A 13,210-nucleotide genomic window follows, 5' to 3' on the forward strand; every position below is an offset into this window, starting at 1 on the left:
TTCAACAACATCACCAAACGTCTGGATGTCAAAGGAGTCGGGAGCCATAAAATAAAGGTCTTCCCTCCTCTGGCTTACATGCTGGGATTGAAAACGAACGAGTGGTGGACTCTGTCGAAGCGCTCTACTCCGTATCCGTGCGATATGAACGCGGGCGTATATAACCTGTTTCTCTACACCGACATCGTTCAGTACCAGCCGGTCGGTGACAGTTACTCACCGTTGCTCAGCGTCCTTAACGTGAAAGGCGATTACGGAGACGTGATCAGCATCAGACATAATACGGTCCATTACTTGCGCGTATCTAAAAAATACATTAAAACCATACGCGTAGAAATTAAAACGGACCGCGACAGATTCGTGGATTTTGTTTACGGGAAAACGATAGTCAAGCTGCACTTTAAACCGGCTTGAGAATGGCGGCGCGTCTCCCACAGGACCCCCACCGTTTTGTGAGGTATTATGAGGGGCAGGTGGGAGGTTCCCTTCCGGGTTTTTACGGAGCGCCCGTGATGTACGGCAGAGGGATAGGATCCATCTTCTCCAGACTGTTTCGTTTCGTGTCTCCTCTCTTCAAATCCGGGTTCGCCGTAGCTAAACCTCACCTGAAAACGGCCGCAACCAATATCGCTACAGACGCTGTGAAAAGAGTGATGGGTAAGCTGACCGAGCCTCGCCAGGAGGGGGCGGGGGGTATGATGGTCCTCTCCCGCAGGAAGAGGAAACGCCCTCCGGGCGAGCGGATTAAAAATAAAAGCGCCGGAGTAAAAAGTAAATCAGTCAAGACCAGCGGTGGGAAGAGAAGGAAGCCCCAGAGGAGCTCGGACATATTTTAGAAGAAAATAAATAAATAAAAAATGTCTCTCTTACACAAGAAATCTGCCGAATGCACCCTTGCCGAACTGGATCTATTTTCGGCTCCCATGACCCAGCTATCCATAGAGGATAAAAAATATCAAGAATGTCAGCCCCTCTCTGCTTTGAACGACAACTCACCCATTGAATTTTTCATCCCCGGAGACGGGGAAAAGTATCTCGATCTGAACGACACCATGCTCCATCTGAGAGTGAAAATTACGGAAAAGGACGGGAGCAACATCCCACCCGATGCAGGGGTAGCCCTCATCAATTATCCTCTCAACACAATTTTCAGTCAGTGCGACGTTATTCTGGGGGATCGATTGATTTCGCAGTCCAGCGCCACCCATCCTTACAGAGCCATGATCGAGACGCTGCTCAACTTTTCAGAAGACACTCTAAAGAGTCAATTCAGCGCCGGTCTGTTTTACAAAGACACGGCCGGAGACATGGATTCTATAGTTATAAGCAACGGGCCGAACAAAGGGATAAAACAGAGAGCCGTTTTCACGGCCGAGTCGCGAGAAGTGGACCTGCTGGGTCCCCTCCACGCTGATATTTTCTTCTGCGAGAGGCTCCTGCTGAACTCTGTGGATTTGAGAATTAAATTGATACGCAACAGCGATGCCTTCAGTCTGATGGGAACTCGGGATTCGCAGTTTGCCCTGAAAATAACTTCGGCCTCTCTGTTTGTTAAAAAGGTCACGGTCTCGCCGGCCGTCAGGCTGGGGCACGTCGCGGCCCTGATGAAAGGAAACGGCCTCTATCCTCTTTCGCGCGTTTCTGTGAAAACCTACTCCATCCCTGAAAATTCCAGGATCTGCAACCAAGAGAATCTCTTTCTGGGAGCCATACCCAAATACGTGGTCCTGGGCATGGTTCATCACGACGCCTTCACCGGGAGGAGGGATCTGTCGCCTTTCAACTTTAGACACAACGATGTGGAGTATCTGGCGTTGTGTCAGGACGGCAGGCAGGTGCCCGCCAAAGCTTTCCAGCCACAGTTTGACCGCGGAAATTCGGTCAGGGAGTTTTATCACATGTTTTCCGCCACGGGGAGACACCTCAAAGATTTACCTCTGAGCATCGACTGCCGGGAATTTAACGAGGGGTACGCCCTGTTTGCCTTTAATCTGGAACCCAGCGAGGATGCTGACGCCCTGTCTCCCGTCTCCAACGGGAATTTGAGGCTGGAGATGAGATTCAGAGTTCCTCTGCCTCAGACCACCACTCTCATAGTGTACGCCTGCTACGACTCCATTTTGGAGATTGACTCTAAAAGACAGGTGCTGGTGGATTATTACTAAAAAAAATATATATACATGGATAACCTTCAGCTGGAGCACATTCTACATCGCGCCTTGGGAGACGTTTTCTGCGGGGTTTGGGCCTCGGACCAGCTGGCCTTTTTGAGGCGCGACTTTAAACCCCCCGCCTACTTTATAGTAAACACTCACCCCTCGCACTTGAGGGGAGAACACTGGCTGGCTCTGACTCTGGAAAGGGACGGTTCCTCCACTTTTTTTGACTCTTACGGATTCCCTCCCGACTTTGCTCACTATCCCTCGGTCATCTCAGAGTTTCTGGAAGGCCGCTCTGACAAAATACTCTATCACGATCGTCAACTTCAGCACCCTATGTCTGTCGTTTGCGGACAACATTGCATTTTTTATCTATGTCACAAGGCTCAGGGGTTATCCGTCGGTAAAATACTTTCTCTGTACTATAACGATGTGTTTAAAAATGATGACATGGTGTCTGACTTTCTGAAAGGACGCTGCCCCTCTCGCTCTCGCAGAGGTCATTACGGGGCGTGCTCCTTACAAAAGTTTAAAGATGTGTGTATCGAATAAAGAAACGTAAACAAAAAAAAGTTTATTGCAGCGTTTTTTATTTCATTTGTAAAAAACAAAAAACATTTGATTTTACATAGAGGTCCAGGTCGGGGAAAGCGTTATTTTGACCCGAGAAGGTTTTCTCCCCCTTCGCGCAGGTGTCTGTCCTCCCTCCTCCTCCACAGATTTAAGACGCGCATACTGGTCGCGAGCTCTACGGTTATGTATTGAGGATGAGGGAATGTTTGTTTCGACCAAAGTAGTTAAAAACGCATTCCATCCTTTCGGTCGCGTTTGGTTTTTACTTTTAAAAGAGAGGGAGAGGTTTTTAAATAGATCGATCATGTGCGAACCCCGCACCGCATCCCCCTTGTAAACAAATTCACCCCTCTTTGTCCATCCTCCTCCACCCTCAGCTAATTTCTGCATAATGTAGCGGGCGTTTTTGCGATCTCGAGGGGGTAAGGATTTTAATACTTCTTCCATCATTTCATCATCCTCCTCTCTGGGCCGCTGCACCTGCACTTGTTGCTGCTGCTGCACTTGTTGCTGCACCTGCTGCTGCACTTGTTGCTGCACCTGCTGCTGCTGCGCCTCCTCGGGCGGGAGGTGGAAAGTCACCCTACTCTCCTCGTCCCGGCCCTGTTTAGAGAGTGTGAGATATCTCCGCAGCAGAGACTCGTATCTTTTGATTTTTTCATACGAATTTAGCCGCGGATCCTCCAGTATGGCTTTCATCTTTTCGTCCAAATCGTCTTTGGCAGTTTCTCTGACGGTAGGCTCGGTGGGTCGGGTCAGTTTTTTCAACTCGTGAGAGGGAACGAGAATCATTTTTTTAAACATCTCACCGTTTTTGAAATATTCCTCCCAGCAGGTTCCCCAGAATGGGTACGGCTGCGGACAACAGAGGGAAAAGAAACCCGCCCGTTTGTTTCTTTAAAACTTGACGTTTACGGTTTAAACTCGTTTTCTTGTCGGCCAGCAGCCTGATGATCTTTTTCTGGCGTTTCAGTTTTTGGTATTGAGAAGCGGAAAGAAGTATGTTTCCCTTTAAAAGATTTAAAGCTATCTCGCACAGCGCCTGGAGGAAATCCGGGGAGCTGTGAGCGAGAATGTCTTTGCGTTTCTGCGGCGACGCGTGGTACAGAGCTTGCAGTAAGACTGCGTTTCTTTTTATACGCTGAGACATGGCTACTTGGGTTTAGGCAGGTAAATGACGGGGTACTGCCCCGGAAGCAGACCGGCGCGCACTCTGTAGCGTTCTGGGCACGAGGGAGTGAGATCGAGGATTAAATACCCGTGGGGCTCCTCGGTGGCGTCTTTGAAACTGTCGGAGAAAAATGTTTTTTGCGAAGGGAAAATCTGACGGGCCAAAATCTCAATCTGCAGCTTGTCTCTGGGGTTTTTAAACAACACCATATAATTGGAGTTTAAGCTGATGGTGCGGCTGTATTTACCCTGATGGAAAACATTCTGGGTCAGCATCATGACCGAGACGTTTTTATGGTGGCGGTATTGAGTGAAAATTTTAACCACTTCCTGGTGATCCGAGGCCTGAAAGATGACGTCATCCAGCACCACCAGAACGTCTCGGAAATCTTCAAAAGAATCAGGCAGCCCCTCGACAAATTTAATGTTTTTATTGGTCTTTGAAAGCTCCTCGTACATGGGTTGAAAAGAAGTATAAATCCACACAATATTCGCGGGCACAGTATCCATGACGCGTTCACAGTTTTCCAAAACACACTTTACAAAATGAGTTTTCCCACACCCGCTAGGACCCACAACTAGACAGGAAAAAGGCACTTTCAGTCTGTGATCAAAATCAGTTTCCTCCATTTTTTTTAGAAGAAAACTAAAACAAAAACACTAGTACCCGAAAGGCAGAGTTGTGCCGTCTGGAAAGAGACGTCTCTTGTCGTAAACCACGCGAAACTTTTTCTGAAATGTTCTGTTTTTGAGCACAAAGCCTCTCTTATCCCTCTGAATCCCGTTCTGAGGGGTCCCGAGCTCCGCCTCTTTCATACCAGAAAGGTAACTTTCCACCAACCCGCTCATACTGTCGAAATTGACACGTTCGTAACATTCTCTCGTCTGCGTTATTCCTTTCATTTTTACCACCAGTTTCTTTTTGTTTCTGGTCCGGTAGGCGTAACTCTTTGGACCCGCGGAGACAAATTCCTGGATGGTGTCCCCGTCTAATTCGTCCGTGAGATCCCCTAGATAGTTGCCCAGCTCTAAAGGTTCCTCCCCCTCTTTCACTACGTAGATCAGAGAGTCGGTGTCGGTGTACAGAACGCTGCGCTGCAATTTTTCTAAATACTCGTAGAGTTTTAGACGGGCGTAGGGTGTGGTGAAAGCGGCGATGAAAACGTTATTGGTCGCGCCGGGAGGTATCACGCACCGCTCGTTATAGCTCCACTGAATTAAAGCCACTTCCTGTTTTTTGGTCTTTAAAAAAGAGACGTGTTTAAAGACGTACTGTCCTGAAAAGACGTAGTTAAAAAACTGACTCGGCTTTCTGACCAGAGTGGTCTGAGTCATGTTGGTTCTCTGAGCAAACTTTCCCCAGAAACTGTTGAGACACAATTTCGAAACTTGTCTTTTGGCCGGATTCACCTCTATTTTTGACGGGTCTAAACGTATGCCCTGATGCCTGTGGTACTCTTCCACGTATTTGTTCCTCTCATCCTCGTCGCGAGCTTCCGGAGGATAACCGGAGGCTTCCTGTTTGCCTTTGAGAAAAGTGTTAATATAACCGGCGAAAATATCGCTGCTGCGGCTATCAAAGTGCCAGACCTCTGTGATTTTAGCCACTCTGTAACCTAATTCTAAGGCTTTGTTAAACTCGACGGTGACCCAGACCCCGGTGAGAACTCTGGCCTCGTCGTCGTGAAGGCACGGACCGCTTTGTTGATTAGTCTCGGCGCAGGTGCGACAGAGAGAGAATATTAATTTACCTCCGGGGGTTTTGTACGGTAGAACGGGGAAATAGAGCCCGCGCGGCGGGTAAATGGTGGCTCTGATCAGCCCGAAATAACTGCGAGGGTCTGCAAAATTCTCTCTGATGATTTGGGGGTGATGCAGAGGGTAAGCGCGCTTGGCGTTGACGTAAGGATACAGGGATGTGACGTCTACGTAATACACATTTTCTCCTGGCGAGGCGCTGTAACGCAGCCTCAAGGCCGAAGTGCGGCCTCCGTAAAGTCCCGAGCGAGGAGACAGAGGTTCCGGGACTTCGTAGCTCCGCATAAAATTTATAACCTCCTCGTTCGATTTTTTCATCTTGTTCCATTCGTGCTCCCACAGAGTGACCGTGCGGACTCTGTAAACGTTTCTCAGCTCCCGGAGCCTCGCCTCGGCAGAGGCGTGCAGGTCCCCGTAAGGAGCGCGGGTCAAAGGGCAGATTTCCTCAGGCCTGTAGCATTTTGGACAGCCGTGATAAAAGCATCCCAGAAATTCCCACACCCGCTTTTCCCCGTTAATCAGCGCGTATCCGTCGACAAAGTACGGGCCTATTTTTTTCTCCCCACCGGTTGTGAGAGCGTGTTGAACGGGAATTTTCTGAGAGCGAGCTACCCACTCCAGCCACTGAATGGACGCGTGCGAATAGGCTTTGAACCTGCGCCCGTAGTTGTCGGGCGAGGGAATGGCCAGACTGTTTTCGGGTAGGAAATTGGTGAGAAACACTTTCATGCAGGCTGAAGCTATAGTGACGCAGCTGAAAGGGTCTACTTTAGTTTCGCCTATAAACCCGTCTCTGAACTTTACGCACGCCTCCCTCAGGATATTAACGTCGTTTCGGCAGTAATACAGGGATTCTTTTTCAAAGTTAAACACTCCCCGGGAGGCCTCGCAGTGCCAACGCAAAAACTCAGCCCGTTCGGGGAGTGACATGCGCTCCACCCCGTAATCTGAAGGAGGAGGATACGGACCCAAGTATTTTAATCGGTCCCGCGAGCTGAATTTGTGAGGAAAAAATCCCTTGGATTTGTCCTCGAAGCCTAAAGCTTTGGGCATAGCGCTGAGACGCATGGTGAGAAAAGAAAGCGAGTCTATGAATTTGAGAAGGAAATCGGATTCTGTGAAACATATAATTTTACTGCCTTGCATGATGAGAGAGGGCGTCATCCCGCCCCCCACCAGGTGACTTAGAATTAAATAGCTGTCAAACCCTTTCGCGTTGTGCGCAACGAACGTGGTCTCTCTATATCTTTTCCTTCTGTATCTTTGGAGAAACTTTTCAACACAGTCTACACCGTAAGCGTGCCACTCTTCTCCTTCTAGAGATTTTGTGCACACTAGGTAAGGGACGTGCGCCCCCTCCCTGTCTGGGAAGGTTTCAAAGTCATAAAAGATTATGGAAGCGTTATCAGAGTTTTCATGTTTCAAAGGTTGGATGTAACACAGGTGTTGATCGTTGTCGGGAGGAAGCTCCGCGCGACAGATTTTACATCTGGCGGCTGTGCACCTGTGCTTTCCGCGACGGGAGAGGAACTTGCAGTCCGGACATTTATACAATTGTTGACAAACGCTGAGGCCTGAACCGGAGTGAATTCTAGGTTGTTTGTGCTTTAAATAACACGCGCGTGTGCGACATGATCTGTTACAATCCGTACAGATTACAGAGTCCAGAAAGTGAGAGGGGCATGCGGGGTCAAAACAGAGGTTGCAGCGGTTTTGACAAAAGTGTTCCTCTCTTTTATAATACCCGCGGTGACACTCCTCGCAAATGTACTGGATTCCTAAAAATGTTTTTAGATTTTTTTATCCCGTAATAGTGATGGTGGAATAAGAATAAGTACAGCGGGTGAGGCGTGTTTGGGTAGTCTGTTTCGATTAATGAAAGAGTTCTGTCCTCGGGCGGGCGGTAAAACACGACGATTTTACGTTTTAGTATTTGTTCGAATTTACCTATGTCGGTGAGAGTTACCTGAGTGCGATCACTCAACCCCGCTAAACGCTGCAGCTCTCTGCCGCGTTCCAGGGCCTGTTTATCTGTGAAATGAGGTTGAGTGAGGTGAATCAGGTTGATGGCAAAACACAGATTATCGTTTTTGTTTTTTACCACGTACAGACAGCGACGCTTTTTGACTAGAATTTCATCATCTAACATTTTGTGAATCTTTTTACGCGGGTCATTACTGCCACCGCCTCTAGGATTTCTAATTACTTGCACGACAATTTCTAGGGGAGAGCCTGCGACGATCGCTCCGTTTGATTGTATCAGCCTGGCTAGCAGGTCCTCAAAAACCGGTACAATGTTTTCAACGCTTTCGTCGACGTTAAAAACAGAGTGATTTCGCGCGTACTCGCTGATGATCTCCAGTTGAACCCGGTCGTTACGACTAACTTCCGGTCTGACCCTATCCGCTAGATCTACAAAATTATCCCTGACGTCGAGATAAAATTGAGCGAGGTCGCTCGCTTCATCCGGAGAGGGAATGTTAAATACTCGCCTTATTTCGAAATTATTAAAATGTTCGCGGCGAGTCACCGCATCGTTCTGTACCCGAGATCCTCCTCCTCCTTGTTGATGCTCCGCAGGCCGGTCCTCCTCCCTGGGCTGCTGATGATGCTGCTCCACCTGCACCTGCTGCACCTGCTCCTCCCCCTGCTGCTGGTCGTAGAGCTGAAGAGCATTTTCTATCGGCTGCAGAGGGTCAAAGTTCAGTAGACCGGCAAGCCGTTCGTTTTCAATGTTTTGAAGGAGGACCTGCAATGCGTTTTCTAAAGGTTGTAGTGGATCGTTCGGTGGTGGGGCTATATTGTTTTCTATCGGTGGGGCTAAATGTTCATCGTTTCTGTTTAATTCTGCCACGGCTTCCAACAAAGCCTCAGGAATGCTGCGTTCTTCCGACATGATTTTCTTTATTTCTTAATTCACAGACTTTTACATTCGTATGCTTTTACTTTACAGGTCCTTGTGTCTGTATATCGATGCATATGTGCGAACTGTTATGGCGTACATGAAAGCGAGGTTTTCAAGGATTCTCTTCTTATGAAGCAGCCGTCGAGCTGTAAGAAAAGACGGACAGAATGTATTTTTAAACCTTACATTTTTTTTTTTTTTTTTTTTTTTTTTTTTTATAGAGCAGAGAAGTTTAATAGGATCGATTCATCCCCCCGTCAATTACCTCTCAGTCTCCTGAGAGGAGCTCTCAGTCTCCTGAGAGGAGCTCTCAGTCTCCTGAGAGGAGGAGCTCTGGACGGTTCCTCCTCCGCCTGATTTTCTTCCGCCTGATTTTCTGTATCGGTCTCTGTCGGGGAAATAAAACAGAAGAGATTTAAGAAAACAATCTCCTCCTTCCTATTTTTTGAGAATGAAAAAACTTTTTATTTACCTCGCTCCTCCGCCTGATTGTCTTCCGCCCGATTGTCTGTAGCGGGGGATTGGTTAGGTATATCCGCAATCTCGGCTGCCGAGAAATAAAACAGAAGAGATTTAAGAAAACAATCTCCTCCTTCCTATTTTTCGAGAATGAAAAAACTTTTTATTTACCTCGCTCCTCCGCGCGATTGTCTGTAGCGGGGGTTTGTATAGGTATATCCGCAATCTCGGCTGCCGAGAAATAAAACAAAAAGAGAAAGATTTAATAAATAAAAACTTTCTAGCACGCTTTATACCACTCCAAGTCGGGAGGGGCGGTATAGCACACTCGGATTACTCCGTCACATCCTGATATTTATCGAAATGACGGATATTGCATCATATTGTTTACCTTTTGGTTTAAAAGGTATTTTCCTGCAGTTCTCCGGGTATGCGTTGACGAAAATAACGTCGTCGTCTTCTTCTTCTTTTCGCTGCGGCGGCGGCCGGGTCTGTATATTCTCGATTACCTCTGTCGAGAAATAAAGCAAAACTTTTTAAAAATCTGCTCCGGGTCGGGAGAGGCGGTATAGCACACTCGGATTACTCCGTCACATCCTGTTATTCAACAAAATGGCGGATAATGCATCATATTGTTTACCTTTGGTTTTAAAACTTTTTTCTCCGCGGTTCTCCCGGTATGCGGAGACGAAAATAGCGCCGTCTTCTCGTTCTTCTTTTCGACGCGGCGGCAGCGGAGGTTCTGCGGGGATTATGGCGTCTAATTCGCCGCGGAAAACGGCCGGATTTTTGCTGCTACTCTCTGCACTATCAATAGCCTCTGTAAGTATCAGAGTTTGGTTAAATCAAGTCTATCTAAACTTATTTAAAAAATGGTATATACTTATTTAATCGTACCGTAGTCCACTTGCGTGAAATCATTGATGTAGAAATCTAAAAGAAAGTAATCAAATTATTGACATCTCTGTTGATATATAATTTAAAGTCGTAAAGAAAAAAAAACTTACCGGGGTGAGGTACGAACAGTTCTGGCGAGATGGCCCTGGCGCTCTGATCGGCGGCGTTGTTTGAACGGAATGCTGACATAATATTCACGGATTCTTCCTCGCGATTGGTAGAACTGTCACAGTAGGGGCTGAGCAGATATCGACTCCCCTCCCGTTTCTTCTCTCATTTTATCCTAGTCTAGCGAAGCATCTGTTTTTCGCATCTTTCTCTTGACAATACCGATAGTTAGAGAGGGTTGTTTTTTTTTTGATTGCCTTCTTGCGAACGCCGTCTGTTTTCCACATTCTGCAACGGTAAAATATGACTTTGAGACGGGTATTTGTTTTACCAAATGGGCAACAGTTGTCTGACCTTGTTCTTGCTGTTGACAAAACTCGCCTCATGGTTGACTCTTTCCCACAGAGGGGGGTGCTTTAATAAACTTATTTGAATATGAGCTTTTTTCCACTAAGACTTGTTTTATGGGGAGATGTACGAAATTATTTACCGGGTTACAAGCAATGATAATATCGGATGTTGACTCCTCAGCGTCATCATTTTCTATCTATTGAGAAAACTTATTGTTAAAGTATTGAAGAAAAAAACTCCTCCTCGGCCCGCGGGGTGTGTGTGGGTGTGTGTGTGTGTGTGTGTGTGTGTGTGTGTGTGTGTGTGTGTGTGTGGGTGTGTGTGTGTGTGTGAAACAAGATCGCCTGTCGCTGCAATTATGGTTTGTTTTTCAGTCTCTCAAAAGGAAAAGTAGTATTCACTAAGGGATAGTTATTCGTTTTTTACACATAGACAGCCTGTAGGTTACAAGCGGATAGAAAGTTCTTCTTTTCATCACAAGCTATGGTGTATCTTAAAGGTTTTTTTTTACAGCGTCTGTATTATAGGAAAATAAAATACTATTGAAATCTCTACAGGAAGTCACTCTTTATTTCCATTACAAACGCCGGTGCAGCTTAAGAAAGTAAAATTACATCCGCTCTGTCTCTCTATACATCACGGAATCATCTGCTGCATCACCGCTGTGCTTAGGGAACATGACGCATCAGGTCTGAAAATGACTAGACACTTCCGGAGTATTTCCGGTAGGGTCATAAGGTCCGGATCGAGGCCTTCCATAGTAAATATGCTGTATTTGAATATGTCATATTCAAAGCCTTCTTCTTTGGGAGAGCAGATCTCATCGGACACAGGAACGCTGCGGGGCTGCAGAAGGAAATCCATCTTGTGTCTGTGCCTTAGAAATTGTGACGGACTCCACCTCTCTGCTTTTTTATTCCCCTCCAACAGATGGCGCGCTTCCGGAGGTTTCCCCCTCCCTCTAAAAACTTTTTTTTTCCCAACAACAGATGACGCGCTTCCGGAGGTTTCCCCCCTCCCTTCTCAGGATGCAATTCGACACGCTTAGCAACAGATGACGCGCTTCCGGAGGTTTCCCCCCTCCCTTCTCAGGATGCAATTCGACACGGTTAGCAACAGATGGCGCGCTTCCGGGGTTCACCCCCCCTTCTCCGGATGCGATTCGTCACGCTCATTACACGCTTCCGGGGGGAGGGGGGGAGGTCAAAAGGTCGTGATTAGGGCCATCAATCACTTCGGATCAAATTTTGTCATAAGCTGTATGGTATTATCTCTCTAGCTGCTTTTCAAACCACGCTCAATCCTATGACTCTGTGAATGTAAACTTTTGTCACCTGCATGAATAACAATCCTTGATCTAGTCAGGACTGCAGTGCTCCTGTGATCCCAGCTTATAGATGGAGGCTAGCATGAGAGGCTCAGCAGCTAAAGCAGCACACCTGGGTCTCCCAGCCTATTAAAAGCAGCCCTTTGCTTCACCTGCTTCACTAAACATTATTATTATTATTTAAGCAGAGTGGTGTGATTCATGTAGGCATTGCTGTGTGACAGGAGGACTTTTCTTGAAACAGCTCGTGTGACGTGAGCTGACGTAAAAACAGTGATGTTAGCTTGATTCTCTTGGCTAAAACTATTTTAAAAAGAGGGTCAATCATGCAAATCTGCCAATAGAAGCCAAAGTTACAGCCCCTCAGAGTTTAAAGAGAAAAGGCCCGTTTCCAACACTCGGTTGTGCAAAGGGAAACAGGCCCACAGTGCCTGAGTGTGTGGGTAATTCTTCAAATAATATTCAAAAGCAAACATTTTTAAGCATGTAAATAAAATTCAATCATTTCTGCTCTTCAATACCTAAGAAATGAAAACTGGCAGATGGTCCCAAAATGTGAAACGCCTGGCTATCTGTGCATTTAGTGCTGCAAGTTTTCACTGTTTACCTTCAGAAGCATAAATCTCTGCACAGATAATGTTCATATGTGGATTCCTGGTTTTCTGGAGTTAATTGTGACCCAAAGCGTATTTTTAAAGTGGTTCCAGGCAATAAAGCCTAAAAATAAATACATCTACTTCCTTTTTCTGTGTTCCAGCCTCAGTGACTCTGACACAGTGCTGTAATATTTACACCTCTGATGAAAGCAGAGTTTGTAGTTGCAGAGAAATACTCGACTCATTTTGGGCATTTACGAGCAGGAACCTCAGAAAGCCCCTCGCTGCTTCACTGGTTAAGAAGCAAAGCAAACATTAGTTCACAGTGATGTTAATTAAGGCCCAAAGTTTAGGAACGAACGTCAGCACTTCACTAATGAATGTAATGCTGATTCATGTGCTTGTTTTGTAATGTGCATGTTGTGCGTTGCTATTTCCCATATTCTTTGGCACTGATAGATGAAGAGTCTCAGGCAGGACCGAGGCTGCCAGCTGCTGACAGTGAGCAGGGAGAGAGCAGCAGAAGCTGGGCAAGAGCAGGGCACCTTCAGCCCCCTTCATCAGTCAGAAATCATTTGGGTGTCTGTGTGAAATGTCTGATTTTTAAAATCTTTTTGTAGACATATTTATTAAATGTTTAACAATTATATAGAAGAAAGACAATGTAAAGAACAAAACATGACAAAACAAAAATGAGTTGAAGTTATGAACTGTTTCTGAGAGACAAATAACACCAGGATCCTTTTTGTGTAGCTGACAGCTGGTAACTGTGCAGGGGCGGGTCTAGCAAAGTGTTGCCAGGGGGGCAGGTAGGGCATTAACAGGGAGAGGGGGGCACAAAGACATACTTTTCTTTCTTGTTCTCATTTAAAATGTCTCACTTTTAATAAATAATTATCTGAATCTT

The 13,210-nt window shown here is 46.5% G+C and overlaps 1 protein-coding gene across 1 annotated transcript; it reads left to right on the forward strand.

The window, feature by feature from the left end:
- Window positions 1-923: 923 nt before the first annotated feature.
- Window positions 924-2,165, forward strand: LOC308400621 (uncharacterized protein F54H12.2-like; the record flags this gene model as incomplete). Its single annotated transcript, XM_080888440.1, has 1 exon — window positions 924-2,165. One exon carries the CDS (start codon window positions 924-926, stop codon window positions 2,163-2,165), a length of 1,242 nt encoding a protein of 413 aa, XP_080744566.1.
- Between the last annotated feature and the right edge of the window lie 11,045 nt (window positions 2,166-13,210).

The sequence above is a fragment of the Rhamphochromis sp. 'chilingali' genome (genome assembly GCF_963969265.1).
Source record: "Rhamphochromis sp. 'chilingali' genome assembly, chromosome: 1".
Lineage (NCBI taxonomy): Eukaryota > Metazoa > Chordata > Actinopteri > Cichliformes > Cichlidae > Rhamphochromis > Rhamphochromis sp. 'chilingali'.